Source organism: Haliaeetus leucocephalus, unplaced genomic scaffold, assembly GCF_000737465.1.
Source record: "Haliaeetus leucocephalus isolate CR32 unplaced genomic scaffold, Haliaeetus_leucocephalus-4.0 Scaffold1007, whole genome shotgun sequence".
Taxonomy (NCBI): Eukaryota; Metazoa; Chordata; class Aves; order Accipitriformes; family Accipitridae; genus Haliaeetus; species Haliaeetus leucocephalus.
Window position 1 is genome coordinate 3,700,571 of NW_010973443.1, and position 20,579 is coordinate 3,721,149.

Consider the following 20,579-nt stretch of genomic DNA (forward strand, 5'->3'; position numbering starts at 1 on the left):
AGGAGGGGGGGAGATGCACCTCCAGGCACCAGAGTAGATTCCCCTGCAGCCTGTAGGGGGACCACAGTGGAGCAGGTATTTCCCTGCAGCCCACGAAGGACCACGGTGGAGCAGATATTCACACGGCAGCCTGTGGAGGACCCCACACTAGAGCAGGTGGGTATTTCCTGAAGGACTGCAGCCTGTGGAGAGGGCTCACACTGGAGCAGTTCATGAAGGACTGCAGCCCATGGAGGGACCCACAGTAAAGCAGGGAAACTGTGAGGAGGAAGGAGCGGCAGAGAGGAGTTGTTATGAACTGACCATGACCCCCATTCCCCAGCTCCCTGCATTGCTCAGGGAAGAGTAGAGGAGTCTGGAGCAAACTTGAGCCTGGGAAAGGGTGGGGAAGAAGGTGTTGCTTTACTTTTTTTGTTTCTCACTACTCAAATCTATCTTAATTGGCAATAAATTAAATTAATTTTCCACAAGTTGAGTCTGTTTTGCCCATGGCAGTAACTGGCAAGTGATCTCCCTGTATCCCTGTGAACATTCAAAGTTCAGGAAACCTTATTTTTTGTAATACAAGATTTCTCAGAGAAACTATCTCCTGGAAGAAAAATCACGGAGCAAAACATCTGCTGTATATATAAGTGTTTTCCCACTAGAATCTATTCTTGAAACATTTTTTTTCCTGTGGCAACAAGAAGTGGGTTTCAGTTGAGATGCCTGACAGCAAGGATTGCAGGTTTCAGTTTTGGTCATCTGTATGTAAATAAAACAAGATGCACCTGTCATATACTGGAAATCACTGATTTACATCTTTTTTGTGAAGTTAATCTGCAAAGAGACAGCAGCAATACCTTACAGAAAAATTCAACATATTTTTAGCAGTCTTATATATTTTCCTAATTAAGATTTTGTATTAAAGCATAGTTACCATTACATGGAGGTATAAATCCTTGACCAGTGTACGGCTAGTAAGAGTTCGAACATTGGAAACTGCTGGAGTAGCTGGTAAAGAATCAGGTAACAAGCGTACAGGGTCATTAGGTACAACTTCAACTATAATCTAGCAGAAAAAGGAGGAAGAATAAAATAAAACAAAACAAAATAAAGACTGATATAATTCACTGCAATTCACCTGCACACATGGGTTGCTCAAAAAATACTGGAACAAATGCATATGAAATATACTGACAATCTTGAAATAAATTAGCATGATCACAAAACAGTTCTACTAGGTTGCAAATTATGCAGCTCTGTTATTCCACAAAATTTCTGCTTAGTTGTAAAAGCTAGTGAAAACATATTTTGATAATCAACAGTTTGAAATCAGTAACTATCAAAAATAAAAATCAATTTTTTTGTGAAGTTTGCAGGTGAAAGTATTTGCATTCTGAATCTACAAAGTATTGTAATATTTCTCCCAGATGATTCTGTATTATATGTTCTTGGCTACATATAATTAATTATAGATTCAAACCTGGTCACTGCTGAGCATATTTGTCTTATCCATTGCAAAGGTAAACTGGATACTGTAAGTGCCCACTCTCTCTGGAACCACTTTATCCCTAAATAAATCAAGAACAAAAACCAAGCAAAAGCGAGTCAATATTGAAGTGACAAGTATGTAAGTATGCAAGCAATTCAAATTCTGAGTAGTCCTCCAAACTAGTTAGAAAGTCCTGTTAAGGCACAATGTATTTTAGTACTCCTCCATAACACTCCTCCTTCAGCAAGAACGCCATGAAAGCTTCTCAAGAACTAGAGTAAGGCTTCTGGAAGCTTGGATGAGGAAAGTCTCCTTCAAGGGTTTGTCTCTACTAGCTGACAGGAAGTTTTTCATGGTCCTATTATTCAGAAATCTGCAAGTCTACCTCACTGCACTTCCCATTCAATGAATTTTCACAAAGCTACTGAGACAGAGCATAGAGATGTTTAGATCTACAAAACCAAAAAATTCTCTCAAAATTTAATCATTTGGCTTGAACTTACATAAGATCTGAGTAGCTAATTCCATCTCTTACTCATAAAGTGTACAAAGTTGGGCAACTTGGACCAGTGGACAAGGTTGAGTATAGTGAGAAAGAAAAGAGTTCTCATTCTACCTTACAGTGTTCCAGAGTGCAGACTACTGACAAAGAACCCCTAACATAAAAATATGAAAGGAAGACAGATGCCTGTACTTCTGCTGCTATAAACAGAACTTCACCTAGCAAGGAAGGCCACACAGCATCCAGAAGACCGCAGCAGTGTTTAACAAGGAACAGCAGTGACTTACAAATGCTCTAAACTTTTGAGGAGATGCAAACAGTCTCTAACCAAGATTGAGACATTTCTCTGAGAGGATGACTTGCAGTACTCTTGAATTGGTTAATGAGATTTTTGTTTTCAACATACAGCATTTTATCTATTCTGTCAATAATATTAAGCAATTTGTTTCCTCTTATTTTGTTTGGGAAGGAGTAAGATGCAAGATTCCCTGGAATGCTTAACTTGTAATAAACAAGATCCCAAAGCTTTACCTATTTCTGGAATGGGCCATGACTTTTCCGTATTGTATTTCATATAAAGAAGGAACAATTCTACCTTCTTTTCTGCACTTTATCTAGGTTTAAGATTGAAAGTAGCATCTGCCTTGTCAGGATGCATTAAAAAACTGAGTTGTAAATAATCTGCTAAGGATCTTGTGGCTGAGCACCATGTAACCAGACATATGCTTTAGAAAAAGAAGAAATTGCACAGTTGCTATGAAAGTTGTAAGACTGTGTAATAGCATCCATGTTACTGATTTGGTGTTAAATAGATGAAAACCATCTGTGGCTGTGCCAAGGACAGGAAAACTTGAGAGAAACCAGGTGCTAGACAGTGATGCTACAGACACTGGTAGCAATGAGTAATACGTACTTTCCTACAAGGGCTGCTAATAGGTAGTCTCTACCATCTGTTCTCTCAAATTTGTCAATAAGGTTGGGAGTTTTAATTCTGGACATTTGTGGACAACTAGTAAACTACAGGTACCAATGTCAAGATTTTAATAATTCCATATTCAACTCTATATAGGTTTTTATATCACACTGACCACCATAGTGCTTTTCACAGGAAAACATTTATTAGCATGACTACACATTGGCACATTCATTCTAGTTTTATTTTTCGGAGGTACAAATACATGATGCAGAGTGCCTTGTTCTGATAATGTTTTAGGAGTTCTTACGTTTTAACTACACCTATAACTAAGAATTTCTCAGAATGACCAAGGCCACAGAAATGTACCTCATACTTAGTGCAAGTCTGATTAGAACTTTCGCTTCTGGAGAAATTAATTCCATAACCTTGGACTACCCACACAGAAGGCTCTGCTCTGTTAGAAGCAAAATTGCATCCTTATTTGGGAGCCTTCTTTTGCTATAGCTGCCAAACTCAGCCATAGGCGGCTTTGGAACCTTGAATGCCTTCAAGGTAAAGACAGATCTTGGTAATGATACAAAAAGCCATGCTTAAATAGCTTTTTGAATTAGTTGTAATCTCTTAAATGAAAAAGCCTTCATATACAAATACATTATGCTGCTGTGCACGATCTGAGAAGCTAAAAAGACTGAATAAAAAGGGTTCTATAAACTGCCTTCCCAGATAGGATAGTTTCTTGGCTGGCTGTGACAGAGGGAATTACAGATGGAGGTATGTTTGGATTGCATATCAAGCTGGGTCAGAACCCTGGATTTGAGCCTCAGCTCCCCAGGGAAAAAAGTGTTGAAGACTTAATGCTACATCAAGGTCTTGAAAGCACATAGATTTCCTGAGAATTACAAAATGGATGCCTAGCTTCCTGAACTCTTATGTGCCTTGAAATGGAGGAGAGCTACAGCTGAGAGGCAAGTTAGGAAACTTCCTATCACCTCTTGAAATGCTGCCACTCAGATGCTGGTGGAATCTTGACACAGCTGAGCTGCAGCAGCCTCTGTTCCTCTAATGCAGGAACAAGATCAGCTGTGCAACAGTGGTATCTGCTGTGTTGAGGTGATCCTAAAGTCTACTTTCTAAAAGCAGAAGGGAAGTCTGTTCCTAGGAGGCAAGAGCTTGAATCAACAGCCAGTACCACAACTATGTAACTGATCCCATAGCATGCTTGCCAAGAATAGATGTAGAAAGAATGTGGCAGTCAGGCATCAGCTTATGATGAGCTCTAGTTCTGCTGCCTGTCATCTAAGACACTACCTCTGAATAAGTAGCCCAAGGAAAGACCACTTAACTGACAGGGCCAAGGTCATGCTTCAGGATTAACACACAGCCACAGAAGGTATTAAATCAGAGATAAGTCCACTTTGTCTAGCCTGCAATTCTACAGCAGTTGAACGTAACATTGAAAGAATTAAGGAATGTTACCAGACAAGTGACAAGCAGATGATATAGTCCCTTCACTGCTAGTATTTCTCACCACGTATTCTAATATATTATCTTAGACTCTCTTCTTCTCTACTCTCAGATTAAACAAATGTCAAATGTATCTAGGGAAGAATTCAATCCTCATGCTCATTGCATCTTGCTAATATCTTTTACCATTTTGTAGCACTGTATCATACTAATTCTGTAACAGATTGTTATTATCAACACCTAAAACTCTTGTTTCTATTTCAAACTATGTATTTTGCACAGTAAGTTGCACCAGTAATTATAAAATAAATGCTGCTACACCTGAAGTAGAAGAAACCATCTTCTTTGTCGTCCTTCACTTTACTACAGCTAAATGTTGTAACCTGAAAAGAAAGATGCAAAAAATTTAATGCAATACACTGAAAGTTAAAGTACCTTACTTGTAATATGCTATCAAGTCTTAATGATTTGCAGTTCTGATAGCATACAGTAATTCAGTGAGATCACCTATAATTTAGACGCTAGTTTCATATTCTTAATTCTTGGAGTCTTGTCTTTGCAAAATTCAGAGTGGCAACTTTGAATAGTTTCCCTGCTATTAGTTAACTTCTGCAGAGCACTAGCATTTTTGTCCCTACTATAGTCTTGACATTTGAACAGTCTGACAACTTGTAACAGGACAGATATTGATAAAAAAAACATGATTGATATGTAATACTTGTTATTTAAAATCTAGATCAGGATATTGATCTAAGTTAAATGAAGCAAAGTTTCTACTACAAATGTGTTTGTCCTATGCTGGCATTTTGATACTCATTTTGAAAACACATTTTGATGACTTACATCAACTGGTATCCTAGTTCCACTGCTCTGTGCTTCCCACATTTTCATAGAAATCCGTGCTGGATTAATATTTTTAATAATGTTGTCATCTTCAGAAAGAACACTAACCATAAAATCTGTCGAATGAAAGACAACATTTTTTCATGATTTTTTTATTCAGAATTAAGATCAAACTCCATGAATTTCTGTGTCTCCCTCACACCTAGAGATAAAACACACAAAACCCACATCCCAAACAGAACCCAAACAACAAAACTATTTAAAACCAGATACAGAAAACCTTCTTACCCTAGCCCTGTAATTAGACCAGGTAACAATCCTTAGAAAAAAAACAAACCCCACCTGCTTTATCCAATGACTGCTTTAAAAAAACCCCTCAAATTTCAAGTCTGCCTTTCCCAGATTATCATTCTTATCAAAATAGCAAGCCAGGCTTCTTCTTGCTCTCAGGTAAGAACAATCATTAGCTAGTTAAGTAGCTGATTCCTCCCTTCAAGGGCAGGAAATCCAGATCTCCCACTTCCTTCAATGGCTAAATGCTTTAGCCATTGAACTACTGGCTAGAAAGGTGCAGTAGTTGTAATGAGACTGTACCAACATCACTACCATTTCCCCCATCTATTAGCCACACATTGGAAAGAAATAGAATCTAAACTAGAATAAAGCTACCCTTCTAGTTGAAAATGTGAACTAAGCACTTTGACACTATGGTTACAGGGGGATTTCATGCATGTAATTGAAGCTGCACTGCTCAGGTAGAACTGAATTTTGCACTTTAAGGACTGCGCTTTGATGTGCATGAAAAATTCAGGCATGACTTCCTCCAAAATTACATTGCCTGCCCTCAGGTGTACCTGAATTCACCAGTAAATCCAATAATTAGGATGTTAATTAAATATGAGGTTGTTAATAAGGAATTCAATATCTAATTTTATATCAAAATTTAATGTCATATATACTATGTTATCTCCTGAAGTCCACCTAAAGGCAAGGGAAAGACTGAAGTATAGGAAGGACAGTGTAAGTAACAGCTTCAAGAGCCTTTGGTTAAGGTACTTGCCAAAAGCTCTCTAGGAAACCAAGTACTCTATATCAGCAGGATCACTCATACTCACACAGTTGTCAACTCCTTCAAACACATTTGCAAGGCATCACTTTTCTGTACAAAAGTCATGTAGTTCCCAGCCTGCTCCCATTTCTACATTTACCCATGTACCAACTTAATTATATTCTTTATATTCCTTCCAACAGCTGCCCAGTACTGAAAACGTATCTACTGATCAAAAGTTTCCTTTACCTCTCCTGAAACTTTTTGAAAACTGCATCAGATTTGCCACCTTAATTTACTCCTTTCAAATAAAGACCAAATTAAATAGGATTAGCATATCAGAGTTAGTAACTTAGCAATTTCATGGCTAAATTAATTTATAATTCTTAAGGTAATACCATTCAGTATATGAAATTTGTTAGTATTTACTTCATCAAATAGGTCTAAAAGTCATCTACTGAAGATTCTAATGTGATTTTTTAATTTTTTAATTTTTTTTTTTAAACCAAGGATGGGATCAAATGGAAAAAAAAATTTAGTTTGGAAACTACCTTACTCTCCTTCACAGGTGCCACTGACAAAATACAGCAGGCTTCCCAAGTCTCACACGTTTTTTGTTTTTTAATTTCACTAAATCGTTACTGAATTCTTTTTTTGCCTTCCTTAATATGGTATTATATTGAAAGTGACAGAATCTAGTTGCTTTCTATTTAACTTATTTAGACAGGACTTCAGCTTTCTGAAGAGTATCTTTGTATCATGGTTTCATAGTGCAAATGTGTTACTACAAATTAAACAGGGAAATCTTCTGGAAGAACAGCTAGTAAACTTGTGTACTTCACTGGCAAATTCAAAAACAGTATCTCCCATGGTTATCATAAACAAGACTTATTTCCCAAATTAATGGAATTAGTTGGTATAGGTCTCCTATTCATGCCAAAGTGTCCTTACAGGAAAAAGCAGAGGTTTCACATTCTGTTTTGCTTTTAGCGAAAGATGTTTCCTCATGGTCATAACTTGCTCTTCTTTATCTGTTTTCCTTATTGTGAATACTACTGGGATATAAAACAAGAGATGGGTTTTTTCTTTTATGACTTATCAGCCTCAGTTAGAAAGCAAAGATTGTCCTTTTGTGAGAGAATACAGCAGGAGAGAAGAATATTTTGTACTGTCCCTGGCATACTTCTGATCACTTTTCGGTTCCTCTTGGCTCACAGTTGGCCTGTAATTTCATAGCTACCTCCTTTGTTACTATTCCACAGAAAATGAGGTGAGGGAAAACATGCATGAGCTAGCTCAGATCATCTTTTGGGAAGATCAAAACCTGAAATACGGTATTTCACTAAGGACAGAGAAGAGATTCTGTAGTTTTACAGACAGATAAAACCAGTAATTTGCAATACATAAATAATAGGTCTTTTGAAATGCTTTCCAAAGATGATATACGTATCTTTTCTCTCCAAGTATTAAGAGAGGCATCTCAGATGCTGCTGTTACAAAGAACTGAGACAAAACAGACAAAAAAAGGTAAGAAAATATACCAGGAGAATCATCAAAATAGTTTTTCATAGGTTTACAAAGCTTTTGAGTGATTGGTTTCCACCAAAGAATCCTTATACTTACCAGGGAAGGTACCTCCTGCTGGAAAAGAAGCATTTTTGTCATATTTAACATTCAAGCAGACAGGTTTCTCAGGATCAGGCAGGACATTTAATGTGATTATAGGACAATCTAATGTGGTCTTGTTGTGTAAGGCTTTAAGCTGTAAAGTGTGCTCTCCCCTGAAATATACAGAAATCATACAAACTGTTATAAAATATCTCTTCTGAAAAGACAATTTTCAACAGACTTCAAGTCAGAATCATGTACATGAAAGCATGACAAAATAAAATTATCTAAAAGTTATCAATAGTAAAGGGAAGAAAAAAAATGGAAGTGTTAATGCAAAGTTAGACAAGTAAAATCATAAGTTTAAGATATCCTTAATATATTACCTTATTAAATTGAATTTTGCTTTAATATTTCATTAGCTTGATCTTGTTTCATTGACTGTCTGTAAGACACTAGCAACTACAGCTTTAAGGTGCAGAAGACAGTGAGGTGGAAAGCAAGCACAGCTGATTAAAAAGCTGAGGGGCATTCTGCTTTGACAATTTCCAAAGAGCGAATCTGCGTACAACTCACATCTAGCAAAGTGCATTACAAGTATATAATGGCTTCATTGCTATAGAATAACTCATTTTCTTTGCAGTATTAAAAACTTGACATTTAAGATTTTAAACAGAACTGGGAATGATATTTAACTGCATAGAGGCTGTACTCCTCAGCCAGTTTTGATTATGCTATCAATAGTATGATGTTACCACTAACACTAAGCACACCTGTTTCTAACCTCCAGCAATATATTGATAAATGATATTCATTATTCTTCTACCAAGATGCAGGCATTATAAATACACCAAGCACCATCAATAGCATTTAAAATAGATTTTCTTCCAAATACAAAATAATATTGTGAGTCAAATCCTGCAGATATGAATGCAAAAGTATTAATTGCTATGAAAAACTTCAGAAATTTAAGAACAAGCACTTATTGCTAGCTTCTAAGCTACCTAAAGCCAACCTAGTCTTGCAAGAAAAGCTCGGGGTAGGGTAGCAGAACTGTGAACATGAGGAGGATACAGAAATAATGAATTTGAAAAGTCAGATGGGACATGTGAGTGTAAGGGGAACCCGTGTGACTGACATGAAGAAACGGGAGCCACAGGACACACATCTGCGGGAAATGAGACTTCATTAGTTCTATTGCAAATAAGAAAAAATAAATATGTATATTCAAAATTCTTCTGGACACTTTGCTAATCCCTTAAAACAATGGCTAGCACCCAGAAGAAGTGGGGTTTCAACACTCCTAAAATGTGTTCCTAATTTGAAAGCATAGTGTCTGGATCTGGTCACCCAAAGGCTGTACATTTCAAATATTTTAAGTGGTTTATGACACCATCTGCACTAGGTACAGGTTGACAATTATAAGCTGTGTTTTACCATGACCAGAAAAAACAGGATTCAGAAAATGAGAGCAGCAGCTTCTCGGAAGACCAAAAGAAACAGCTATTGAATTTTATTTAGTTAAGCACTTAATTTCTTAAAGCTCACTATCTGGCCTTCCACTGACATATAAATAATAAATGTTTGACCTTAGCTCTAGATTAATTCTTGGTAGGTACTTTATGAAATGCGCAGCTTAAATACATCTAGCAAGCGACATTTCAGAATTCACTTTTTTTCCATATAGTTTCACTACTTACCTAGGTGCATGAATACTAATAACTCCCAGGTTAGCCCTACCATTTTCATCTGTTTTAAGTTGCTGGTTTGAAGGAACAATCTGTCAAAAAAAATATTTTTTATTCTTTCAATGACACAGAAGTAGTATCAAGTCTTAGAATAAAATGTATATCTCATTTTCCTGCATACTGCCTTTCCATTTGAGCAAAAGCTTCTTTGTATTTTTGCACTCTAAATTAAGGAAAGATACACTATTATGAATACAATATTAAGAGGTTTCAGAATTCTCTCTGGCAGTTTTTAAAGACAATCACTTTATCTCAACTAGGATATTTTTGTTCATTAATATGTTCAATTCTTTTATTAATGTTATTTCTTTAATTGCTACTGATGCTATAATGTCATCCATAGCACATGTTAATCTGAGTATATTTTCAGATTCTAAAACGTTCTACAAACTATTTATTCCCTTTTACAGTGTTCCTCCAGTCTGCACAGAGATTCCCAGGTAGCAAACATTAAAGAATGATATAACTGGAGTAAAAAACAACTAAAACATCTGTGTGTCTCTTCCCCTTCCCCCATTCTAGTCCCACTGCCAAAAATGTAAGACTGCCACACAACCTAGCAAAAACTGGAACCACAAGTGATGAAGTACAGTACCTTATTTATCAAAACTTAATGACAAACAAGAACTAATCTCTATACCATAAGAAATGGCATTTAACCAAAGACTACTAAGGATAACTACTTGTCAGTATTGTTTTAGGATAGTAACACAAATGCGTTATACATCCCCTATTTACCTAGCATACTAATTAGGTCTGATTCTAAGTCCTTTGAAGTCAATGGAAATTCCACTATTGACTTAAAGGAATTCTTGCTGAATGCCATTGTTAGAAAATAACTCCCCTTTAACTCACTAGTGTTCTTCAAGGTGTGTTTTCTACGTGCACCCCATCTTTGCCACACTTACTTCCCTGGCACTGAAAGTGAAATCTCATGACTGGCAGTACCATTAAGTCGTACTTGCCTTTCCACATTAAATTGCAGAGAAGCCATCACTGCACTTTCCTTATCAACAACTTTTTGAAACTATAGACTCCAGTGTAGCAGATAAGAGAATGCCTATCATCTCACAGAAACAGGTGTGAATCTTAAAGAATACTACTACACTCTTAAAGTAAGCAGAAGCTATTCTGCAAATTTGTGTGCATGCTGCTTTAGCCTTACCTAAGAAATATCTTGTCAACATATCAAAAAACCCTCAGATAGTAGCTTTAAAGTTTGGAGAACAGCAAAGGAAGCCATGGATACATTCTGAGTTCTCTAATTAATTCCTCTCTAATGAGGAAGATGAACTTTTTCACTGATGATACAACACAAACAATGTGGTGCAAATGTTTGTCATTACCTGAATAGTGTTTGGCATTAAATTGCTTCCCCTTTGCTATTTCAGCACAAATTTCAGACTAAGTGTCTAGTGTCCACTTACATAAAAACAATGTTTTGGGAATACTTGAAGTGGGCAATCTTCTTCCAAAATTATTTTCTTTCCCAAATCTCATGTCAGTAGGTTAAAAGAATGAAATCACTTTAGGAAAAAACATTGTGGAAGTTGATTCATAATGGATCAGCTATGGGAGCATGAATTTATCCTACCATGTCACTAGAGAAAAGCAATGGCAAAAAATGTGTGCTTAATGGTTCAAATGGAAGGCAGCATTGTAAAGATATGCTAAGAGAATTGCCAGATGTTTCATAAACTCTTTTGAAGAGTATATTCAACTCAACAAAATAAGTCTGTATTTGAAATTACTGTACACCACAGAATGGAAAGTTTTAATTTTTACAGGAACCAGTGCTTTGTGCATTTCCACTACTGAGCTGCACATAAGAGTTCAGAGTGTTTCTGTTCAGCCATACTCACTTAGCTGTGGACCTGTAAGACAGAGAATGGAGTACTGGAAATGCATGTTACAACTGCAAAATATCAGGCTTAAGAGACTTAGAGGATGGGGTGTGAAATATAGACAGACAGCTTATCTTAGAATTTCAGTTCCCAGAAGCTTCTCATTTCCTTTGGGAGACTGTGCATACAACCTATTTGAAATGCCAAGGCAATACAGTTCTCTAAAGAGGTTCTGCAAGATACTCATGAATACTGATCCAATGTCTGTTCAGCAACTATGCAGTTGGTTTCTCTGCTAATGTATGAAAGTAACTCTCAGAAATGACGCCGGTGTTAAGTTCTGGGAGCGCGCACTGTAATAAACACATTATAAAGGTGATCCACCTTGGCTTTCAGAACACTTTCTCCTGGACACATCCCACTTGTATAAAAAGCTTGCAGACTTTCTAAGACATGCTGTTGGTCCTCCCTGGAGGAAGGCATAATATCTGAAAAGACACAGCATGCCACCACAACATCTCTTTGATCAGGCAGCACAACCACACACTGTTACTGTCAAGGTTGTATGTTCTCTCAAGAACAACATAAATAGAAGCCCCAAGGAGCTGCAGCTGCCATCATAAAGGCAGTAGCTGGGGCAAACAAAAATAATCCATAACTATGAGGCAGGCTTCTATGGCAAGAGATTCAAAAGAGCCAGAAGAAAAATGTTCAAGACATCAAGAAATTTTCTCACCCCCTCCCCACAAAAAAAAACCCCCAATAAAAATAAGTAATAGTAGCATAGTTAAACTGGGGGAAAGGTGAGGCTGTGGCACAGTTCTTGAGGGATGAGCAAAAGAAAGTTCTTGGCTGCTGTGTGTTCCGAGAGAACTGAGGGACGCAAATGCTTGACAAGCAGGAACAAAAAGGGAACAAGACCAGCCCTGCATGAAAAAATATCATGTCCACAGGTGGATGAATATATCCTGTATTGATAATGTACACATTCAATACAACGGTCTCTGCACCAACAGTTAGGAACATTTGACAGTTTGACTTTTCTTTTTTTCTAATAACAAGAACAAAAATTTTAATGAATGGGGTATTCTGTCAAACTCCTTTCTTCATACAGAGCGATGTGCAGACCATTGGACACTCATACCTCACCCATGGAAAGGACAGTAATCACTTAAATTTGGGTTAGACTTGCATCCTCATTGTTTTAATTTGGTTTATACTGCCAATGCTTTTTCACAGGGATAATCAAGTAAGGAGCAAAGCTGCTGACTAGCTTTACATACAGACCATAAGTCATACATTCAGGAACCACAATCAAAGAACCACCAGATAAAAATGATTTAGTTGCCAGTTTGGACCATATAATCATTGTCATTATTATTCAGTAATTTACCTCAGATAAAGTGGGGGGTGGGGTGCATGAAGAATTTGGAAGAAGGTTCAGTAGAAGATCCAGAATGTATACTAATTACACTTGGACACTGTACTATAGGAATTTTGTTATATTTGTGAATGAAATGAAAGGAAGCTGAGCAATCCATCCCGGAACTGTTTACATTACTTGTTGACACTACCATTATATGAGATTAATTATTCTTTCGTGCCCTTACAATGTTTTATTCACTTTTCTAAAAATGTCTTGAAAATGAAGAAGATAATGTAGACTTGACAACAAAAATTTGTGTTAAACAAAGTTCACGTAAAAAGGCCTATGCTTACCTTTAAGTTGTTACCCTTTATAAGGCTGATTTTGACATTAGGTTCAGGAGATGGATTTCCCCACTGATCACACAGCTGAACAATAAGGGGCTTCTGCAATTCTCTACCATTAATCACTGCAACAGGCTGGAATAGATACAAATGCATTATACTATTCTGTTCTAGGTGTATCAGACATTCATGGCAGGTCAGGAATCCCCAGAGCAAGTGTCTGCCTTTTCCATACTATTTGTCTCCCATAACAGCTAGACCATAACAGAACTGTAAAACTCTGGGAAGGTATTTCTAGAGTTTTCCCATTTACATTCTCTTGTCTTTATAAAATGCACTACTTGAATTGAATTGCATGTGTTACTCGTGTTTGTGTGACTAAAAGGAAGGACATGCTTCTGAAGAGGCTTACCAAACAGTTTCCTTGTTGTAGAAGGAGCAAATGGCCTAAAAATTTATCTTCTGATATGCCTTGACAGCCTTCTAGACAGTAAAAAGTTATGATACTCCCTGAAACTTTTGTTTCACTTATTTCTTCAATAACTTCCTTCTCCATTTTCTCAACATGCCAATCTTTATTTCTGTTCTCTACTCAGATACCCAATTTTCTTTTACCTGCTTCCACTCCCCTATTTTGCTTTCTGCTGCAACTTCAGCACTATCACTTGAATAGCCAAGTAAACACTGAAAAATAAAAAAAGCCCCATCAAATAAATAGATGGTACCAAAAATCTCCATCCTTTTCATTTGATATAAGTACTGTACTCCCTTCCCCACTTTCTGACTGTAAACACTTGTAAACTTAAGTAGATTTGGGACTGCCTTCCTACACCCTAAATATCAAAAAAAGCCCCAATAACAGATAAAGGAGAGACGAGCTGCCAACTATTACTACCATGAAGGACAGTATCTTTGGCAAAGAGCAGTGGAAGATGGGTGTCAGGATCCAGCCCACAGTAAAATTGCTGCACCAAAGAAAAGAAAAATACATCATCTGTAGAAGGGCAAAGGGGACAGAATAAACAGTTTAAGTGATATTACAGAATACAGTGTTGTAAACACACACACGAGTTAGATTACTCCAAAATAAGTTCGCTTTTAAAAAACTAACATAGTTATTGTACGAAAAATGCTTCACAGCTACAGTCCCATTTAAAACATGTCTATATAATTAGACAGATTGCAAAATACTTTCTTAAATTTGCTTGTGTTATGTTGTCCTGTATAGAATAAAAAAAGTCTCCAGAGCTGTCATATTCTGACAATTTTTAGAAGTATCAATACTGAGAAGTCAAGGTTTTCAGCTTTGAATCCTGTGCTCCAAAAAGCTCTGGAAATGAAAGACCTGCTGACTAGTGACCCCTTGTTTTTTTCCAAACCAAAACTGTTCAACTCACCTTTTCTAACTCTGGCCAATCCACAAATTGTAATTTAGCAGGCGATCCTGCAGTTAAATTTACTCTGAGAAAGTCGGAAAATTCACGCCAAGCGAAGCACAATTCTTTGCTTCCAAGTAAACAAGGTTTAAACCGAATACCTTTTACTCTCATTGTTAGAGTACTTTCCTGTTGAGAAATAAAATATTTTATCAAGAACAAATAAAGGGTAGTATAATTTATTAAATTTTTTTCAATATGGTATTTTAATATTTATGCCTGCTAGACACTTTTTTCTGTTTTTACTGTGAGACAGTGGACTAAAAATTAAAATACAAATTCCACTCCTTTTGTTAAATTTAAATTGACTTCTTGTGTAAGAAGTGATCAATTTTAAACTCAAGCATTTCTCAGGAACCTGTTTTTCAATGTATGAGTTATGTACAACTTAGTTATACCCAACATATTTTAAAAGGTATAGAATGCATTTTAAATTAAACTATGGCAGACAATATCATTAGTCCATTCTACAGGGTTTTTCAAAAGATAATAAAATCAACTGTACCACCATAAACAAACACAAAAGAAAAGACTAAAAACAAGTTAGAAGAGAAGATATAGAACAATGGACTAGAAACAAAACAAACCTGACTCAAGCATGAAGTGAACTGGCCCCCATATTGTATAGCTGCAGCAGTGATAAGGTTTTTAACAGATGCTGCTGTATTCCTTAGAACAGGATCATATGACTAATGCTTTAAGTCTCTATCTTCTCACAGCTTACCAACTAGTGTTAAATTTGTCTACTTTCCTACAGTTTTGGTTCAATTCTGTGTGACAGAATTAAGACAATTACCACACAAAGGCCACAGAGAAATAAACTGTATGACATCTTATAAATACCTGCCAAGTTATTTTCAAATTGGATTTATCAAGTCCAGGCCCAGAAACTCCTAGGGAATTTAGACATGCAGATGTCACTGTCTGAACCTGATTTCCATACTGATCTGTAATCATTATATCTGTTAAAAAAACATGATGATGATTAAAATGATTACTAAGATGATTACCCCAGCAGCTGCTTTAATGAAACATACAACATACAGAATATAAATGTATACAACATACACACAATATAGAGAAAATTTACATGAGTATCACAGAATCACAGAGTGGCTGAAGTTTTAAGGGACCTCTGGAAGTCATCTGATCCAAACCCCTACTCAAGCAGGGCCACCTACAGCAGGTTGCCCAGGACCATGTCCAGATGGTTTTTGAGCATCTCCAAGGATGGAGACTCCACAATCTCTCTGAGCAATCTGTGCCAGCGCTTGGTCACCCTCACAGTGAGAAAGTGTTTCCTGATGTTCAGAGGGAATTTCCTGTATTTCAGTTTGTGCCCGTTGCCTCTTTTTGTGTCACTGAACACCAATGAAGAACCTCGCTCCATCTTTACACCCTCTCTTCAGGTATTTATACACATTGATAAGATCCCCCCATCTTGTGGGTTATCAAAAGGGTATAAATAGGAAGTATCCATATAGTCATATAACATATTTGTGCTTCCCACTTTTTTTGAATAAAAAGATTATTTCTTGCTATAAAGTTAAAAGAAAAAAAAAAATCTTAAAATTGAAAGCTGTTTTTCAACCTGTTGGTTTGTCCTATGTGCTTTTCTTTGCTCACACACAAGCTTTTAACATTCAAAAATACTGTAAGAATTTTAAATTTCTTGCTCTGCAATGTAGCAACTTTGTACAGAAACCAAAGGAGAATGAGAAGACTGATCCCAAACTAACATGCCTTCCTCTTAGGTTAAAGTTAACCTTAAAATGTTTCACTCTGAAGTCTGTGCCTTTGAAATAGTCTGAATGCTGTTAGGGCCTGTAAGATTTCAGAATACATGAACTAAACAAAAATTTACGAACAATTTGAACTCAGTGTGATGAATGTCCCAATGTACAAACTAAGTGGCAAATTTTATTGGAGAGTAACTCCAGAATTGTGAAATGGCAATTGGAGAAGTCTGATCATCCTTCTGTGAATGAAAATGTAAACCTGTTTTTTATATTAAAATAGTTGAAGATAATTCACTCTTGATGACATCTGTATGCATAACAGGCTAATAAACTGCAAAGAAAAAGAAATGTACCTTACAAGAAATTGAAGAATATGCAAATACTCACCAATTTCACTTTGTAGTTCTTCACCCATCTGCAGTGTGTTTGGTCCTTTTAATTTACATTTAATGTGTTTGGGTTCATCAGGAAGTGGTCTAAGTCAGCATATGAAAATTGACTTATAATCAGTCTCATGAAGGTAATCACTTATAAGACCAGACATGATAAAGCATACAGCAGTTATCACTCATTTGCAACTGGAATTTTTTTTTATTTTAACTTTCTCCTTGCACATATTTACAGGATCAAACCACACGTGCACACAAGTTACATAGTAGCTTTCACCTCAATCTTATAAGGGGGAGCTTATCAGACACTACTTACATAACAAACCACAGCAATGTTATGGGATTTTAACTTATCTCTAATAACTTGCCTACTGGTATTTTACCATAGATCAGATCATTAGCCAGATAAAGCAGAATTCAAGTTTGCAGTATTTTAAATCTTGAAAAAAAACCATCTCCAACACTTCTAAGCTGAAGTAACATAGTTGTCTACATATTAAAATATGTCTATTACTGTAAAACCAATTACAATATCAACTTTAATCCTGATACATACATACAAAGGTATCACCGTCTCCCTTGCTATGAAAATATTTGCTGACTTCTTAAGGACCTGACTACAACTAACATATCTTAAATGTTTTAGTGATACAGTTTTTCCTTAAAGCAAAACAAAACCAGAGCACATTATAAAAATTACGGAGAAGATGAACGACCATAAAAAAAGAAAAATCAGATTTCCATTTCCTCTTTTGCTATGATAAAGTAGAAGTCATCAGCCTAAATTATGCTTATCACTAGTGTCTTAAAAATACTTTCTGTGGTTAAATAATCTCAGCCTTTCCTTCCGTTTACTTGATGAAGATTAACATATGTTATGTGCTGGCTCCCCAAATATTTAAGAGTTATCTGACATCTGTAAGTTATTTAAGAGTTATCCAACACAATGTTTTTTACTATTTTTGTGCGTTCTAAGCTAAAAATTGCAGTGAGATCTTTAAAAATCCCATTAGAATGACCTCCAGTTAATTTTTACAACAATGACAATAGAATAACCCCTAAATAAGAAGTTCCCTGATCTGAGACTGTTTTTCAACGACAATCAAAAATGTATTAAAAATATTCAATAAATCAATCCACCGTTCTACCTTCCTTTCAAGAAGACAGGTACCAATTCAGTCTGCTTTTCTGCTCGTCTTAAAACAGAAAATACAACGTAACTGAAAATTTTTCTGTCTCCGACAGTGCTACATTATGGACAGCTTTTTACAAGCACTATGGTCCCAATGTTTTAAAGCATCTTAATGCTTGGTCATGTAGGGGTTTTTTGTACTGCAGATTGGTGAAATGTCTAATTGCTGCAAATTTACCACATCAGTGTGCTATAAACTGGTTACTTAATCTTGACCTATTAAGAACACATGAAACACTAAAGTAATTTAGAATCAGATTCATCTTAACAAACTTTACAAAGATATAATAAGTAGAGCTAAATGCCAAGACTCACTAAAAGTGATAAACAGGCAATTTTAAAGTTCAATTTACAGCCTGTCACTTTTGACTGAGATACCAGATGCAAGCATCCAGCATTTGGCTAGATAAATACTATCTTTAGCTTCAAAGTAATAACCTCTGTAAAGGTAAAAATTAACTTCATAGTTATATATCTCTTTGGTAAACAGTGACCTGACTCGTCAGTAAAACTAGTTATCCTATAAGCTAAGGTTTACTGGAAGTTTTCAAAGATAGCAATAATCTTCAGTGTATGTACGCTCACAGAAGTGATTATAGGGCTGGATACAAACAGACCATGATGGAGTCTTTCACATAGGTAATATTCTCATCTGTAAACAGTTTGCATAAACCCCCCCCCCAACCAAACCTACATTCCCCTGTTAATTTGCCAACTGTTTCATTATTTCAGCTTCTGCAGAAAGATTTTTTTGCCCCAAAGTACAGATCTACAATCCTTTGCCAACAACATAATTCATAAAAAAAAATTTTCACATGAACAAACCTGACTGTGAACGCACTCTCCAAAGACACATGGTCATCAAGATAAGTAATTAGACAGTAACGAACATCTTTTACTGATGTTGGTACTTTTACATCAGGTAATAATCCCTGAATCAGCTGTTCTCTGTTAATTCTAGGTGTCCAGTTAACCTAAAATTAAAATTTCTTAAATTAATCAAAAGCTAAATTATTAATGACTAGCTACATAATACATCCGTGGTCATTCTAAATATGCTGAAGTAACATACAGGCAATAGAAGCTTTCAATGGAAAGCCTGTGCATTTCCCAATAGTAAACAATGCTATCTTCCCAAATACAGAAAATTACTCTAAAAAAAAACCCAAACAAAACAAAATATACATTGTTTTCCTTACTTATCTTGAGTTAGGCAAGATATGATTCTGAAAAATCTCACCAAAAAAAAGTGTCACATATTTGGGGAAGCTCTACCTTCATATTAGGCTCCACATATGTACACAGACAAAGCGATAAGATAGGTAAGCAAATCTTCATGAAGGAACATGCCTATTCAAGGTTCCTAAATGTTGGGAAAACCCCACATCTGAAGAATCATAACTATGCTGGAATTATTTTATTGTGTTTAGGAGAAGCACTAGAAATTACTAACCTGCTTTTCATAACACTACCCTGAAGCTTTACTTAACATTTCATTAAATGTCTTTATCTCATTGAGGACACAATTTTAATAAAATTATTTTTAAAAATTTATTAAGCAGAGAGTGAAGTACCCATTTTAATAATACAGTCTTGATGAATATTATTTCATAGTCTGATGTCTATGGATTTTAGAGGATCAGTATTGTATCTCTCCCCCATATTATGCTGCTGTTTACTCAAAAGAACTTGCCTTGATTTTTTCTGCCATAGCTGGAGTTATGTGTATCTCCCTTTCTCCTTCATCATACATCTGAAATATAAGGTTGTGCATGACATCGCCAGCAACCCAATTAATTTCATCCTGATGTTTAATTTGAATAGCTTTTTGTCCATCCATACTTAAGATCTGTAGTCTTGCAACATGACTGCTAGGAAGAAGTTTAATAATCTTTTCCACTGGTGGCACATCTTTACAACTCTATACATGGGGAAAAAAAAAAAAAAAGATATTAGATGTACCTATATGCATAAATATCACTCCATAATAGCCTATGGCACTACTCAGGATTACCAGGTGTGACCAGGTAATCAGCTTGACTTGTCAAAAATAAATCAAAAGGATATGCCAGAATACTTACAACTTTTAACAGATACTAGAACTGATGCTAGCTATTTAGAAAACATTTTCTATTCCAAAAGTACTATGTTATACAATTTACAAAATACTTCTTAAGAGTAATCATAAATATCCTTCCATAGCGGTCATCTTGCCATTTTAGTGTTTGTTTACACATTTTTTACTGTAAAACACCACAGGTCTTATTTTCTCCAGCAGTGTGGCTCTCCTGACTACCAGAGAACTGGGATGTTCAACAGCATTAAAAAAAAATTCAAATTTCAAGAGCTTTAAGACTGAAATGCTACAAAAAGCTATTGATCTTTAACCTTTGAAAAAATATATCCTTCTTTACTAAAGTTTTGGGGAACATGTTGCCATGTCTATTCTGGCTCTAAATGTTTATGCAATGAAGGCAATTTGTCAGAAGGATCCAGGGACTAAAAAGGGGAAGAAAAATCCCAGAAATAATGCGTATTTCTGAAACACTTTAGGGATTTCAGAAATAAAGATTAAGAGGTGAAGAAAAGGTAGAAAAAAATTCTTTGCCTTTTTATGATTTCCCAGAGAGGAAAAAGGGCAGCCACCTGATTATCAGGCTTATGGT

General features: G+C 36.0%; 1 protein-coding gene across 10 annotated transcripts in view; it reads right to left on the reverse strand.

Moving 5' to 3' along the window:
* SMCHD1 (structural maintenance of chromosomes flexible hinge domain containing 1) overlaps positions 1–20,579 on the reverse strand; it is a 90,034-nt gene that overhangs the window by 17,029 nt on the left and 52,426 nt on the right. For all 10 annotated transcript variants that reach the window (XR_775457.1, XR_775456.1, XM_010584867.1 and 7 more), the window contains 12 exons: positions 19,607–19,834; positions 18,739–18,887; positions 16,720–16,808; positions 15,437–15,555; positions 14,555–14,722; positions 13,167–13,292; positions 9,556–9,635; positions 7,871–8,028; positions 5,200–5,315; positions 4,678–4,739; positions 1,466–1,553; positions 920–1,051 (listed from right to left, as the gene is read on the reverse strand). Coding sequence is in view for 8 of the 10 variants with exons in the window: in XM_010584867.1 (XP_010583169.1) it covers positions 920–1,051; positions 1,466–1,553; positions 4,678–4,739; positions 5,200–5,315; positions 7,871–8,028; positions 9,556–9,635; positions 13,167–13,292; positions 14,555–14,722; positions 15,437–15,555; positions 16,720–16,808; positions 18,739–18,887; positions 19,607–19,834 (1,515 nt within the window). In the remaining 2 variants the exon portion in view is untranslated. The remainder of the gene's footprint in view (positions 1–919; positions 1,052–1,465; positions 1,554–4,677; positions 4,740–5,199; positions 5,316–7,870; positions 8,029–9,555; positions 9,636–13,166; positions 13,293–14,554; positions 14,723–15,436; positions 15,556–16,719; positions 16,809–18,738; positions 18,888–19,606; positions 19,835–20,579) is intronic.